Below are 17,261 nucleotides of genomic sequence, written 5' to 3'. Positions count from 1 at the left end.
GCTGAATAGCCCTGGGAAGGAGGTATTCTTCTTGCACCCCCCTGAAGGTGCGAGGAGAAATCCGACAAAAGTATTGGGGCGCAAGCCTGTTTTCGTGGTGAAAACAGCCTCGCAGCTGGCACTTTAGTTGGAGAATGCCGGTTCTCGCCACTAAACACCCAGGTTAAGTCGCGAGAACCGTTATTCTCCAATTTAACTGGCAACTGTCGGACTAAAGAGCATGCTGAATGAATAGCTCCGGAGCTCCCTCCCGGGGCTATTCAGCATTGCGCTGAATCGTGCCCAATGACTCATTATTATGTAACTAGCTGTTGCCCGCAGCTTCCTCCTCAACAAAATCGCTTCTGCCAACTTTTTTGGTATTTGAGTTGTTCTAGTTGTATTGCATTGCTTAGGGGCCCTGTCGCTAGTGGGCCCATGTGACCATCCACGCTATACAGACTGGTGACAGCATCGCCTTCACCCACCACTTACACCAATATCACTGTGTGCCCTGTGCATAGACTGCTATGTAGCTTATCCTTTTCAAGGATATATGGGCCCAAAGCACCTCTTTGTCCACCCCTTACTAGCAGCGCGCATGATGGCAAACATATCTCTTGCCATTATGAAGTTAAAAAAAGGTTTTTGTTATTGCCCAACTCTAACTTGACAGATTGAGATGTAACAAAGTGCAGGTTTGTCAGGGTAGGATCGGCCGTCTCTTACCACTGTGCCGGCTTCCCCTGACTTCTCGTGCGGTCAGACGTCTGGTGCAGCGGCGGGGTACGTGCTGAGTATTTTGTCTTAGGTGCTATAGGATTCCATGGGAGGCCCTGTTTTCAGAGATGGGGGTTTCCGTCATGGGCGCCGCCATGACAGTCCTTCTCATGTGACAGTATCTCTACCAATGGTAGCGTGGTCTCAGTCAGCTGACGCTGTCCTCCTATTAGCTGCTACCTATGGGTATATATCCAGCCCCAGAACTCCAGGAAGTTGAACAACATTTGTCGCTTGTAGTGTAACTAGTTGAGTCCTCGTTCCAGGTTCCCTTGCTTTCATACATTGAGCTCCCAGTCACGGCTGTCTTAACAGCAGTGTGGGCCCTGGGCAAAGCAATGCACTGGGGCTCCTACCCACCCATTCACGGGAAAAAAAATGTAAATGGTCAATACAATTAAACCAGAGGAGTGGAGTTGCAGTCAAATCATGTACCTGCAACTCTTTTGTCCCCACAAGTAAATCAATTTCCCACAGCAGCTGCAGCACTGGAGATAGGCTGCAATGTATGATCAGTCATGTCGCTCGCACTGCCCTGGAGCTTATGCTGCAATAATATCAAATAACTGTGCAATCCTATAATTATAATCTCACTATGATGACAGGGCTTATTGCTGCAATAATACCATATCATACTATGATATGGTATTATACCATATCATAGTATGATATAGTATTGTTATTAATAATAATACCATATTATAGTATGATATGGTATTATTGCAGGAATAAACCCTGTCATAGTGAGATTTTGCCATGTTATAATTATAGGATTGCCAGTTATTTGATTCATGCTACTAAGGATACTGGATTTCTACCTCTATACGCACCCTTTCTATACCTTCTAAAACCTGCCTATAAACCTCTAATATTGACGCTATTTGTGTACGCAGTCATACAGTAAAATAAAGACTTTAGACCTTGAACATGTGTTTCCAAAGCACAAAGTATTATTCAAGTAAAGTACAGTCAGTTACATACTGTGATCTAAGTACAATTTAGCGCAAAGAATTATACAGACCCAAGATACAGTCATACATACGCACGCGCTCTGGACTAGATCCCGGCATCAGCAAGAAACCTCCGTCAATCAGCAATCAGCAAGAAGACTCCAGACTGGGGTCACAACACACACATTTATACCCTTACAGAAATAGACAATACAATAGAGAAGTTTGTTGCTGATCCCATTGGTTCCCCATCGTGGTGCGTTTGTTACAGGGCATTTAACAGGTTGATTCAAATGGACACAGACAGCCTCTAACAGCTTGCTGCCTCCGTTTCCCCGCCCCATGCAAATCTTGGCTGTTGGTTTTACAATGTACATTCTGGTGCTTTAAGTCTCTACGGTCCATAAGTTGCGAATGCATGTTGCGATCTTCCCACCGATGATACCGGAAAGCTGTTGAGGAAGTGCACATCAGTACAATACCAAACACGGCTTACTTATCACGTATTAAACCTTAGATACCAAAATAGTCTTTATTTCACAGCATTTGTAATAAATGTATAAAACTTGGATCTTTTACTTTATAGCTATGGAACTTTTTGTGTAAGCTTGCATTATGTAAGTATTAGGGATATGGAAAAAGACGCTAGTTAACTTTGGGCAGATGCGTGCTCACTAAGCTAATGAATAGCGTTTTTCATACTGGGCCTTATGCATTCGCTAATATGCGACATGTTAACAGCGCAACTATGTGTATTAATGTGTGTATGAGGTATGGAAAAAGATGCGATCGCTTAATACTAATAATAGCATTGCCATATGTACTTAAGTGTGAGTTTAGCTAAAATGGCGCTGAGCGGCCATTCGCAAAATGGCATCTTGCCGATCTCGTTTCCATAATGGTGTCTTGCGGCCATTCGCAAGATGGCGTCGTTTCGATCTTATTTTGAGCTGATCTCGTCTCAGCCAATTATCCAGCTTCGATAGTCCACCCTTTGATAGCGAACAACATGCTATCACACTCTGATTTAAAATTAATTTACGCGTACATATATACATTACTTAATGTTATTATGGTTCAACCATGACACCCATTACTCTACCTTTTCCTCTACTTCATCCACTGAAGCATTATGGTTCTTCCGAAATTCCCATTTCAGCTGCAGAATTTCATCCATCTTTCGGTCTATTACCTCCTTGGGATCGCTGGTATCATTGGTGACATAGGTGCAACACTTCACTCCAAATTGGGTGGCCAAAGTTACGCAATATCCTCCAGTGACAGCACTTAAATAATTTAACACTAGCCTGTGTTGCACCAGTTCTTTCTTGTACGCTTGCAATTCTCTCCCTGTATACCTGAAGGTGTCATCATACATCTCGGTGATATTATCTATCAATTTAGCAAGATCCTGGATATATCTAAAATTTTGTGTACCCCGAGCGATCCTGGTGGGATCCAATGCTACTAAAACTTGAAAGCCAGTTGTCTCACTAATTAACTGAGTGGCTTTATGCAAGTCACCAGGTATCATATTTCTTTTGCCTCTGTATTCATACTGTGTGTGAAGATATGGTGATAGTGTGTTTTTATGAATACCGAGCATTTCAACATGTGTGAGGGTCATAACCTCTGGGACTACTCTTCCTAGGTAACACAAACCTTCAGAAGTCGGGGAGAACCACTTATGCGCTTTTCTTCCACATATACATTATCGGAGAGAACATAAGGAATAGTATGCATCATTATCAATAAACACATTTCCCTTGCAAACAGTCCTATCTCAGGCTCTTCCATCTGGTACATGCAAGTTTCTGGTTGTATTATCTTAGCACAATATCCATCTGGTACCTTACCAATAATTTCTTTGGTGGAACTCAATGTATACCGATACCTAAAATGTCTCCCATTAGATCTAATTGAGCATAACAGATCATGATTTATAGACTCATTATCAGCTCTCAGTGAGAAGGTCATCGTCTGATTATTCCCCGTCACTTCTGAATTCCCTGGTTTATTGGGGTTGGTTATGTTCAACCACAAAAGTGATCTATCTGCTTGGAATTGATATAGTTTGAAATGAGGTGGTTTGGATGAGAGGAATTTTCCATCTAAGGTTTTCCCTTTTTGCAATTCTAAAATTTCCGTGATATTCTGCGGAAATGGTACCAACCCTACATTTTGTTGACCCTGTGGAACATGTGAGCACACCCAATAATCAGTTTGATTTAAAACTTGCCTGCCATACTATGATAATCCTCTAAAGGATACTCACCCCAGTACGGGTTATATTTAGGTTGGCACCATTGGATACAGTTCTCATCAACTATGGACCCACAAAACTCACAAATACAGGAATCTTCAGACGATAAACCTCCACACCGTTCCCGAGTATCCGAAATAACAGCTCTCTTAACAATTATAGTACTAAGATTGGTCAAACACTCCCCTGATTGGCATAGCACTCCTCCTGACTCCACTCCATCAGTGCTGCCATCAGCTCCCATCTCCTCTATCGGTCCCCCGACACAGAAACCGGATATTGTCGAACCAATCAGGATGGTGACCTTTTCAATCCTCCCGGAACAAGCTTGCGATCGACAGGTCCGCGTTATCAGCCTTGTCTCCACCTTGTTTCTCCACCAGTTGGTTGACCTTTTTGCAGTGAGTGGAATGGACCCAGGTATCTCTCTCAGCCACCTTCAAAGATGTAGTACTTGTCAGCAGCACCTGGTATGGACCTTCCCACCGATCAGTCAAACAACCTGAACGCAAGAAATTTCTGATCATAACATATTCTCCTGGTTCAACATCATGACAGTTAGTTTCAGGGACATGATAGGACAACAATTTCAGTTTCTGCTGTTGCTGTTTTAACTGTTAACTCGTTGATATAAGATACTTTACAGTTACCTCGTTGTTACCCTTCAAGTCTTCCTGTGGACTTATAATCAAATGAGGTTGTCTACCAAACAGTGTTTCAAATGGGGACAGATTTAGAGGGGGTCTAGGAGTGGTCCTTATGCTATGCAGGACCAATGGTAATGCTTCTGGCCATCCTAGTCCAGTCTCTGCCATGATTTTACTTGTGGTCGGTAGGGGGTGTGAAGTCGATTATTGATACCTATCAGTTTACACATATTTAGAAAAATATCACCTGTGAAATGGGTACCCCTATCACTCTCAATAATTTTAGGGATACCATATCTGCATACAAACTCCTGTACTATTTTCTTGGCAGTAAACGCAGCAGTATTAGTGGCCGCTGGGTAGGCCTCATCCCAGTTGGAAAATACATCAGTGCACACTAATACATATTTGAGATTCCTGCAGGGTGGTAATTGGATGAAATCAATTTGTATCACCTGGAAAGGTCCATCAGTCGGTGGAATGTGGCATGGTTCGGTAGGGATCGCTTTCCCTATGTTCTTCCTCAAGCAGGTCAGACAGGACATTGCTCTCTTTTCTGCTTGTGAAGAAAAACCCGGTGCACACCAGTATGCTCTCACCAATTTGCACATACCTTGCTTTCCCAGATGAGTCAGACCATGTGCTGCCTCAGCCAGGCTGGGGTAATATGCTTTGGGGGCTACTGGCTTACCTTGTCCATCCCTCCAGAGCCAGGAGGACTCTTGCCCACATCCCTTGGACTACCAGATGGACTTTTCCTGGATTGAACACAAATTTTGCATCTCAGTTAGTTTCAGCATATCAATTGTTTGGAAAGACATAATTTGTTCTGTTGGTAAAAACATTTTTAACCCTGCTGCCCATCTTGCAGCTTCATCGGCTCTGCTGTTGCCCAGTGACACCGAGTCACTCTCACATGTATGGGCTTTGCACTTAATTACTGCCACCGTTTTCGGCAGTTGGATTGCTTTTAAAAGATGTTTTATGTGTCTGGAATGTGCAACTGGTGTGCCTGCTGCGGTCATAAAATTTCTCAGACACCATAGAGCTCCGAAATCGTGCACGACTCTGAACGCATACCTAGAGTCAGTGTAAATGTTAGCAGATTTGCCTGCTGCCAGTTCACACGCTCTTCTTAGTGCTACTAACTCTGCCACCTGGGCTGAGTGAGGAGGACCAAGAGGTTCAGCTTCTATGATGTCTGTGTCATTTACAACAGCATAACCTGTACATAATTCACCTGTGTCTGTTTGTCTATGACAACTCCCGTCCGTATAAAATGTCACATCCACATTCTCTAAAGGTTTGTCACGTATGTCAGGTCTAGCAGTAAAGGTCTGATTCAGATATTCCATACAATCGTGTGTATCATTATGTCCGCTGAACTCACTTCCCACCAGCAACTCGTCTCCTTCCACCCTTTGTACATCATGTTGTACATATGGTAAATACGTTGCTGGATTCAGCATACTGCATCGTCTAACAGTGATGTTTGCAGGTGCAATTAGAGCTAGTTCCCATTTGGTAAACCTAGCTGAAGAAACACGTCTGGCTTGGGCAGAGTTCAGCAGAGCAGATACAGCGTGGGGAGTGTAGACAATCATATCATACTACGTCCTCACTTTTACTCACCAATAGAGCCGTCGCTGCGACACTTCTTAAACACGTTGGGAGTGATCTTGCTACAGTGTTCAATTTGGCACTGTAGTATGCTACGGGTCTACTGGCATCACCATGTTTTTGTGTGAGGACACCTGCAGCACAACCATCGGCTTCCGTACAATACAAATCAAAAGGTTTTTCATAATCAGGTATTCCCAATGCAGGTGCTTTTGTCAGACTATCCTTAAGATTAAGGAAAGCCTGCTCTGATTCCTCTGTGTGTATGACACGATCGGGCTTTGAGGAAGAGACTAAGGACCTCATTCAGAGTCGGTCGTTGCGGCCGCTCGGTCGTACGCCACCGATGTTCGCTAAACTGCGCATGCGTAAAATTCGCAATGCACATGCGCAAACTAGCCATTACGATCAGAAATTGCTCTCTCCTTGAACACAGCCAGGTCGTTAGTTTGAGTGACAGGATGAGGCGTTTGTGGGTGGTAACAGGGGAAGGTGCTTGTGAACGGGGGAGTGGAGATCCGAACGCAGGCGTGCCTGACTATGCAAACGGCGTTTTATGGGATTGCATAATTAACTAAGTAGTGTCATGGCACATGTGACATGGGAGGTTTTTACACTGACTTGATCGTAGTGTTTAAGAGAGGGTATGGTCAACCTTAAGCTCTACGAGCAGCTCCAATGGTTCCCAATGGTCTCGATTAATCCTTATATGCCCGGAGATTACATTTAATGCTAACGAGAATGGGGCGTATTTTTAGTCTTACGGCCGCATCCTCCCCTCGCTCAACCAGCTAACGATCCCATCTTAACGACGCAACTTGCGAGCGCTTCATTTGCATGTCCGGCCCCTTTTACCTTACGACCGTGCGGCCGCAACGACCGATTCTGAATGAGGTCCTAAGTCCTGTAAAGGCAAGGCCAAAATAGAAAAACCTGGGATCCACATTCTACAGTATTCACACATTCCCAAGAAGGTACGAATTTGCTGCTGGTTCTGCGGCAGTATCATGTTCTATATGGCCTGGATTCTGTCATTTGTGAGATGTCGTAACCCCTTGGTTAGGCAGTGTCCCAAATATTTTACTCTGGATTGGCACGGCTGTAGTTTGTCCATAGCAACCTTGTGTCCTGTGTGCGAGAGGTGAAGCAACAAAAGTTTAGTATCCTTTAAACATGACATAAACGAATCAGAACATAGCAATAAATCGTCCACATATTGAATTACCATTGGCAGGTTGAAAGGATTGTTAACAGTCATGCAGGGCCTGGGAGAAGATACTGGGGCTGTCTATGAAACCTTGTGGAAATCATGTCCATGTGTATTGTACCCCCCTGTTTGTGAAAGCGAATAGGTACTGACAATCAGGATGAAGAGGTACAGAGAAGAAAGCAGAACAGAGGTCAATGACAGTGAAATGGGTTGCATTTGGTGGGATCTGCATAAGACAGCTGGGTTTGGCACTATGGGAAATTGTCTCTCTACTACCCTATTAACACCTCTAAGGTCTTGTACCAGCCTATAACCCCTCCTACCACTCTTCTTTACCGGAAAGATGGGACTATTGGCTACACTAGCTGTACAAAGTAAAATTCCCTGTTGTAATAATCGCTCAATTATTGGATAAACCCCTAATTCTACCTCCTGTTTTAGTGGGTACTGGGGAATTTTTGGAGCTTGCCTACCGCCTTTTAAAGTTACCATTACAGGGCTTTCGTTTGCCATTAATCCAGTGTCCTGTCCATCCTTGGTCCAAAGTGAATCTGGATTTTGGGATAACATTTGATCTACCTGAGATGGATTTTCATTTACACTGGTAGAATGATACATTATCCTTTGGGGAGTGTCCAATATATCCCTCACCTCGTGCGCAACTCTCTCTGGGATATCTAAAAATACACCATCAGGTGTACAATATATGACACATCCCATCTTACATAACAAATCTCTACCCAGTAAGTTAGTAGGAGCTGCTGCAGCCAGAAGGAAAGAAGCCCTGGTATGCAGCGGCCCAATAGTAACCTCCGTGGATTTTGTTAAAGGATAATGTTGCACTTTACCCGTTACACCCATTGCTGGTACTGTCTCGTTGGTTACCTGTAAATTAACTGGAGATTTTATCACTGACCTGGTCGCCCCTGTGTCTACAAGAAAATGATATTTAGTACCAGCTACATCAACCATCATGACTGGCTCTTCCCTAGTACCTCCCGTTAACCTGACTACAGGTATGACCTGACTCCTAGCGTTGGCTTCCACTCTCCAATAAAGCATTAACGGCAACAATTGGAGCTGGTGCCTGTTGGACATTTGCTGGTCTCTGTACATATCCCTTATGGGGATATCCAGGTTTTCCCGGATTTGGGGGTCTTGCCCTTCTCTCCGTACAGTTCCTACTTACATGTCCTGGCTGGTTACAATTGAAGCACGTTCGTGGATTGGATGAAGAAAAGGATTGTTGTGCGAGTTGAGCAGGAGGGAGAGGTGGTGGGTATGGGTAAGGATATTGAGGGAAAGGATATGGTGGGGAATATGTAGTTTGTGAGTAGTATGGGACTTGTGGTTGTGTAGGATAAGTGGGATGGGGTTGTGTTTGCAGTGGTGTGGGACTAGTGAGGGCATGTAACTGTTCAGGTGCAGGTGTGTGTGTGGGTGCAGGTGTGTCTGCTGGCTGTGATGTTACAGTCATTCCTTCCAGAGCTTGAATACTGACAGCCATTAGTTTCTCGCTCTGTGTCTCTTTCTTCTTTGAGATCTTTTTGTCATGGTCTATGGCGGATTCTATGAGGGTATCTATTGTGACTCCCCTCCAGCCAGGCTGTGAGGTCTGAACCCGGGTTTTTAGGTTCTCTTTAAGGCCATTCATGAGTATGGTGACAATCATTCCCCTGTGGTGAATGCTGTCTTTAATATCCTCTAACCCAGTGTACTGGGTAATTGCCTGCAGAGCCCGGTCGCAATAATCTTCTGCAGATTCACTTTCCTTTTGCTTTATGGTGAAAATTTTGTTCCAGTTAACTACTACTGGAAAATATACACCCAATTGAGTTATAATACGGGTAATGTTACCTTGGTTCACTTGGTCTATTAAGGGAACGTCACCATCCAATACATAATCCGTGATAAATTTTGTCACGTTGATATTGCGTGGTAGACAGGCCCTTAACATCACCCGCCAATCTTTATTGGTGGACTCGTGAGAACTACCCAAATTTCTCAAAAATCTTTGACATTTGGCTAATTCCTTCTTGAGATCGGGGAAATCATTTATGATGGATTTTAGCTCTGCTCTTGTCCAAGGACAATGCATGACCACATCACTTGTAGGTACAACTCCATTCGCATCCGCATTCCCATTCGGAATAGTGATTGTCCGAATGGGATGCAGACCGGCCGCATTGCTACCTTTGACCTTATTAACTGGCTGGGGGTTTAGTCTGTTGCTGCAACGTATAGTATTAACAACTTCCTAAACGGGCGCAGAGGAGTTTAACACTTCCCATTCTGTTACTGATGGAGATGGTGGCACAACTTGGGCTTGTCGTGGTACCGCATCTAACGTGTACAGCATGGGAAACGGCAGACATGACAATAGGCTCATCATCCACATCATAAACATTTTCTTTATGGTTACTTAAGAGAGGGTACAAATTGCTTGTTAAATTTTTATGAGTTTTTTCAATAACTGTACCTGCACCACCATCCAGATAAGGTGGCGGTGGTGCGCGTGAACTACTGGCAATACCTTCCGCAACGCTACCTTTCTGCACGTGTACACCATTTTGCGGCTCGCAGGCCTTGCAATCCAGCGCCGCGGGTGGATTTGCTGGCAATGCCTTCGCAACGCTAGTTTGTGTCGCTTGCACATTTTTAAGCCACACATCCCCTTCATGCTGCCACAATTTTAAACATTCATAATATTTTACCTTCTTCTCTCGAGAACGCATCAGACTGATGTGATCCCGGACATTATCCAATACATCTTTATCAAAACTACCAATCCTGGGAAATGGTCTAACACTCTTCTTCGTGATTTTAAACAATACGTCACAATACATTATTGCATAAGTACCGTACTTAGTATGCATAATACGACGGGCCGATCCAAGCAGCGCTTCCATTAGCAGAACATCATTGTCTAACATTTCTACTGTTTGCGTGGCTCCCATCTTGGGACAACTCCTACGTTTTTCAATGAAAATTTAAACTGGTGAAAGACAATTAAGATACTTTCACTTACCTGCGGACGCCTTTGAAAAAGGGTGTATCCATAAACCCTATGGAGGACTTCTAGATGCTTCCACTCACCTACGGAAGTAAAGGCCGCTTCCACTCAGCAATCCCTTTTTGACTACCTTTTAACTGCTAGGGGGCAGCAGAGTACCCTTTGTTTTCCAGTTGATTTCGTCCACCCTCTCACCAGCTCACAATCACAATTTAACCAAAATTATGCGGTTCAATTATAGTGTTCAAATAAGCCTAACAGATCACACACATTGATTACTGAACGCTATAATCACGCTGGGAGCCGAACCCTAACAAAAATAACAACCCATACACCTGCTTTGTGTAAAGTAAACGGTAAGCTGCTACCGAGTCACTAGGCCAACTCCTGCGCCTAGCACTTAAGGGTCCTATGATACCCTTAACATTTAGGTCCCGTGTTACACCCTAAACAAGTACTCACAGTTACACACTTTTTTCCTGCGCAGAAAAATACACGTTACCCCAGTTATTGGCAATAATTGAAAAATGTAAACTCAATAGCTTTGTTCAAACACGTGGCAGCACTACCACGGTGTATGTATACGCTATTGTGTACGTATACGCTATTGTGCGACTAGTCGCATACACAATAATGCGACTACTGCACAACCGTATGACCTAACGTTAGCTGCGTACGCAAAAGTGCGTCTCTATTGCGAGCGCAAAAATGCGACTCAGCCACGTTCGCAATACTGCGGCACCCTTTTTAGCATGAAATTCTATCAACAAAGGAAAACAAACTTTTTCCTTTCTTGTCCCTGGATTCTAGTCAGCGTCCCTTGCTCACACGATAACGGGTAGCGATCTTTCAGCACCGAGTGGTTGCAGTTAAAACTGCATGTGGCCACTATCCACCCTTTGGTGAGATATCGATAACCGTAGGTATATCGTGTGAGTAGGTAAGTGACCTCACTCTACGAGCCCCCAACTAAGGATACTGGATTTCTACCTCTATACGCACCCTTTCTATACCTTCTAAAACCTGCCTATAAACCTGTAATATTGCCGCTATTTGTGTACGCAGTCATACAGTAAAATAAAGACTTTAGACCTTGAACATGTGTTTCCAAAGCACAAAGTATTATTCAAGTAAAGTACAGTCAGTTACATACTGTGATCTAAGTACAATTTAGCGCAAAGAATTATACAGACCCAAGATACAGTCATACATGCGCACGCGCTCTGGACTAGATCCCGGCATCAGCAAGAAACCTCCGTCAATCAGCAATCAGCAAGAAGACTCCAGACTGGGGTCACAACACACACATTTATACCCTTACAGAAATAGACAATACAATAGAGAAGTTTGTTGCTAATCCCATTGGTTCCCCATCGTGGTGCGTTTGTTACAGGGCATTTTACCAGGTTGATTCAAATGGACACAGATAGCCTCTAACAGCTTGCTGCCTCCGTTTCCCCGCCTCATGCAAATCTTGGCTGTTGGTTTTACAATGTACATTCTGGTGCTTTAAGTCTCTACGGTCCATAAGTTGCGAATGCATGTTGCGATCTTCTCACCGATGATACCGGAAAGCTGTTGAGGAAGTGCACATCAGTACAATACCAAACACGGCTTACTTATCACGTATTAAACCTTAGATACCAAAATAGTCTTTATTTCACAGCATTTGTAATAAATGTATAAAACTTGGATCTTTTACTTTATAGCTATGGAACCTTTTGTGTAAGTGTGCATTATGTAAGTATTAGGGATATGGAAAAAGACGCTAGTTAACTTTGGGCAGATGCGTGCTCACTAAGCTAATGAATAGCGTTTTTCATACTGGGCCTTATGCATTCGCTAATATGCGACATGTTAACAGCGCAACTATGTGTATTAATGTGTGTATGAGGTATGGAAAAAGATGCGATCGCTTAATGCTAATAATAGCATCGCCATATGTACTTAAGTGTGAGTTTAGCTAAAATGGCGCTGAGCGGCCATTCGCAAAATGGCGTTTTGCCGATCTCGTTTCCAAAATGGTGTCTTGCGGCCATTCGCAAGATGGCGTCGTTTTGATCTTATTTTGAGTTGATTTTGTCTCAGCCAATTATCCAGCTTCGACACTGCACAGCTGAGCTCAGCCCTTATTTTGCCGTGCGAGCGCTTGTGGCCGAGTCGGGAGTCTCCGGGACAGAGACAGTGGCTGGCAGAGGAGTGTCCTGAGGAGGCTGAGACAAGGACAATGGATCCTCCAGTCCGGGACACTAAACTACGCAGTATGCAGTGGCAGCGGCTGAGCGGCACACATAGAAGGAGCCAGCCGCAGCTCTCAAGGCAGGCAACGCCCAAACTGCCTGGCCTGGGCAGAGCTGCGGCTCATTCATCAACCAGTCAGCAGTCGTCTATCACACTCAGAGAGACTCTGTCTGACATGTAGTGATACGGTGTGACTGAGGTGAGTGCTTGAGGAGAGGGGGGGGCCAAGCCGGGCGGGTGGGGGGTTTAAAGTGCTTTTAGAAATATCAGAAATTTACCAACTGGTCGCGGCTGCCCAACAAGCCCAATTGAAGAGATGGCCCTGCTCCCAGTGTCTTCTTGAGCAGCAGTGCTTCTAACATCTCTGCCTGTGTACAACCTGCCAGCGTCATCTGGAGCAACAGTGCGATCAATATCTCTGCCTGTGTGTAACTTGCCAGCAGTGGCGTAACTATAGAGGGTGCAGGGGGTGCGCTTGCTTTGGGGCCCGGCGGCTCAGGGGGCCCGCCGGCCAAGCAAGCAACCCGCTGCACCCTGCTACAGTAGTTTAGCCTGGGTGTCAGCGACAGCCCACTGAAACTGCAACCCCCTCCTGCACATTGACCAGCGGTTCAAGTAGTGTACTGATTACTGAATGATGCTGGTAGTAGCACTGGGCTTCATAAGCTCTTCCTGCACTGCCCTCTCCTTGTCTCCTCCTCTATTGCGTGACGTCACTTGTAGCCGCAACCCCTGCGCGGCTACCATCACGGCAGCTTCAAAATGCCCTTCACCGATGGGACCCTACCATCACGCCCAACAAGCTTAAGCTCAGCTCTGTGAAGGTGGTTCAGGTGACAGGTAACAAGCTGTCTGGTTCTGCTGCTGCTGTTCGGGGACAGGCTGCAGCTGATCAGCAACATGGTGTCCTGGAGCCCTGCAGTGCCTCTGAACATGGTATGCTCCCTAGTGAGTGCACTGCCACTGACCATATTATTTTTATATTTGTAATGTGATATATTTGTATGTGTCATAGTGTCTGTATCTATATTTCCGCATGTGTATATGGATATATATATATATATATAGAGATATATATATATATATATGTGTGTGTGTGTGTGTGTATATACTGTGTATGTGTGTGTATATATATATATATATATATATATATATAGTGGCGTAACTACCGTATGTGCAGGGGGTGCGGCTGCTATGGGGCCCGGACCAACCTGGGGCCGGCCCTCCCCTGCACCTACAGTGCTGGGCCTCTGTCCGCAGGCCCTCCCTTCCGCACTCCCCCATCCCCCAGCACTCTCCTCACTCCCCTCTACTTCACTTACCTGCTCTGTGGTCACGGCCCCTCTGCTACGTGGTCGCGTCTTCCCAGTCAGCTCTGCCTCCGGCTCTCCCCATTGACTGATACTGGGAGAAGGCGTGGTCACCTCCTCCCAGCATCAGTCAATGAGATGGAGCCTACAGGGAGAGAAGATGTGCTTGCCCTGTGCTGCGCGACCATGGATCAGGTAAGTCGGGGAGTGAGGAGGGTGCGGGGGGCCTCAGGCCAAGGGGGGTCCACGGGCCGAGAGCTGGGGCGGTAGGCTGAGAGGGGGGCCTATAAAATTATTTGCTATGGGGCCCCCGTAGGTATAGTTACGCCCCTGCTTGCCAGTATTATCTCGAGCAACAGTGCGACTACCATCTCTGCCTGACTGCGTTACCAATGCCATCTAGCACAAAAGTGCGTCAATACACCACTGCTGGTGTACTACTTCAAGTCAAAAAAAGGGGGGAAGGGGATTTTGGGAAAAATTAAATGCACAGGATCTATTATGACTTAATTGGTAAATAATTGAGGTATACCAACAATATCAATGAAATCATGAGATGAAAAAAATCTCTTTATCAGTTAAATTACAAAGTTGGTGGTGCTCCCCGAAACAAATATATTACTATATTATATTTTGTTTTGCGCAGGCAAAACAGAAAAGAGAATTCCGTTGGTGGGGCACTCTTTTAATATTAATTATTAGCAATATGACAAAAATTATACATTTTAAAACATACCTTATAAAATATATGTATGTGAATCATGATAATTATCATAAATGACAGTAATAAATATAGTGTCTCAATACATGTAATAAAAAACATCTATTGGCGAAAATATTAAGAAATAGCAGTTATAATTGTTTAATATACTGCCCAATACATACACTATACCAATGTGACAAGGAATATTATATGAGTGCCCCACAAACGGAATTCTCTTTTCTGTTTTGCCTGCGCAAAACAAAATATAATGTACTACTTCAAGTGCCATCTTCCTGAGCAAAAGTGCGTCAGTACACCACTGCCGGTGTACTACTTCAAGTGCCGTCTCCTAGCGCAAAAGTGAGTCAGTACACCTCTGTCGGTGTACCACTTCAAGTACCATCTTCTAGTACAAAAAAACATGAGAGTACCCATTCCTGGGTACCACTTTCTGGTGAATCCCCTCAGTGTATTGTGCCTCTGGTTCGGCATTTCCCCTAGGCCACCGATATTGTGAGTCTCTATTCCCACTGGTCTTAGATACCTGATCAAAAGGACCACGACCTGCCTGCAGGGTGCATCTAAACACTTATCCCGCTAGGAGGGATCACTGGTGAACACCTCCCTGTAGGTTAGACTCCGCACCATTGACCAGGTCTCGCCAACGTCCATGACCTGTGGATGAGGAGATCATATATTCAGGCCGCTCGATTTCTCCCACAGCCCCGGACCTCAGTCTTCAATACTCCAGTGGCAAGCGTGACAAGGTTATTTCTAGGAATTTCTACAAAAAAATTATGCAGTTGTCATGAAAATCGGTTCAGTAGTTTTTGTACAACTTGGAACAAACAGACAGACACAACATTCTTATATTAGTTCAGATTATGATTTTATTTATTATTCTATTTCAGAAATAGCATTGCTGCCTCAGCAGTCTGTGCCTTCAACCTCAGCGCTATCACTCAGGCGTTCAATGGCCCATTTAGATACCAGGAAAACCCTCGATCAGCTTGGTTACCAACTGCCAACCCCATACCCAACTTCCAGGTGAGAGCGGCGGATATCTAGGCTATGCTGGAGACTTTGTAGAACCTAGAATGTCATGTTATGGCACATATAAGGCAGTATTGTTTCCCTCATCTTGCATTCCTCTTTCCCCATTTTGCAATAACTTTTTATGACCTGTTGCACATAACCTGTGTTGGTTATAACACAATACATCAATTTCATTGTTGCCAATGTAGAATATGCCTCAGATTTTAAAGCCACAGACAACGTTGCCTATATATATAATATTTACGGTATATATGCAAAATTGTGTATGTGCCACCTATAAAGTATTTTGGCTCTGTACACTACAATGGATCCAAATAAGGGAGATTCGAAGCTGCACAAATGTTGTCAATTTTGTCTCAATCATTACATTAATTTCTTTGTCACTTGTATCATTTATTTAATGCCCTGTGTCAATTGTGTGTGCTGCAACACGTTACATCCACGTGTGTCTTGTTCTTCAGTCTTTCTCCATTGCCTGACTTGCAACCCACATTACTTTTCCTGTCCTCCCTGTTACCCATAACTCCTTTCTGTTCTCAATAATTGGCTGCTTGGGTCTCTGACTATGCTTCCTCCCTAACTGCTAGTGTGGAATCCTGAATGATGACAGCCCCAATGAGAACCTTACTGAGAGGAGCCTGCAGGATGCTCAGCGCCTTTTTCTTATGAATGATGTAGTCCAGCCAGTGTCGGTGGATCCGCTGGTGACACAGGACAGTGTGCGCTTTTCCAAACTGGTGGTGGACATTGTCCAGGGCAAGGACACCCTATACCATGTCATGTATATAGGAACAGGTAATTAAACAGAGGTATTTGTAGAACATAAAATCAGTGGCTGCTGCTTTCCCCATTCTCTTCCCCATTCTTGGGATTAAGGACCTGATTCAGACCCGTTTGCTAGATGTGGCCACTCGCTCCCAGCGTATGCAAATTCAGCTAAGTGACGTCAAGGCAGGCGATCGCACGGCAAGGCATAAGCACGCCCACTATGTCTTGGCGAGCGATCATTTGTGTTTATAGACACCCACCAGCCTGTCTTTAGCCACCCACTAGCGCACATTATCTCCAGGAAGTATATACAACCATCGGTACATCAGGTTCCATCGGATCTGACCGCAGCACTTGCGCTTGCCTTTACCCTAACACAAGCATTGCGAGCATTTTGTGTAAAAACCAGCCAGGTGACGTGTACTCTGACGCTGCCTGTTAATTATGCACGCTTCTGAAATGGCGTTGAAACACTCTGGCACGCCTGCGTTCACACCTCCACTCCCCCGTTACTACTGCCCTGCCCCTGTTACCACCCACAAACAGCCTCTCCTGTCACTCATTACACTGGGCTGTCTTTGCTGGGTGAGCGAACACATTCCCAATGCTCAATCTAGTTTGCGCACGCGCACTGCGATGCATACGCATGCGCAAATGCATAACATCGGCCGTATACGAGCGAGCGGCCGCTTGCGAAAGGGTGTGAATCAGGCCCTAAGTT

General features: G+C 44.8%; 1 protein-coding gene across 2 annotated transcripts in view; it reads left to right on the top strand.

Moving 5' to 3' along the window:
• The window catches only part of SEMA5B (semaphorin 5B), a 583,078-nt gene that overhangs the window by 399,588 nt on the left and 166,229 nt on the right, over nt 1-17,261 (top strand). For both annotated transcript variants that reach the window (XM_088460747.1, XM_088460748.1), the window contains 2 exons: nt 15,628-15,763; nt 16,360-16,567. In XM_088460747.1, the coding sequence (XP_088316873.1) occupies nt 15,628-15,763; nt 16,360-16,567 (344 nt within the window). The remainder of the gene's footprint in view (nt 1-15,627; nt 15,764-16,359; nt 16,568-17,261) is intronic.

This window comes from Taudactylus pleione, unplaced genomic scaffold, assembly GCF_031769625.1.
Source record: "Taudactylus pleione unplaced genomic scaffold, aTauple2 ptg000977l, whole genome shotgun sequence".
Classification (NCBI taxonomy): Eukaryota; Metazoa; Chordata; class Amphibia; order Anura; family Myobatrachidae; genus Taudactylus; species Taudactylus pleione.
Note: the sequence above shows the minus strand (reverse complement) of the source record. Positions and strands in the feature narration are given on the sequence as shown.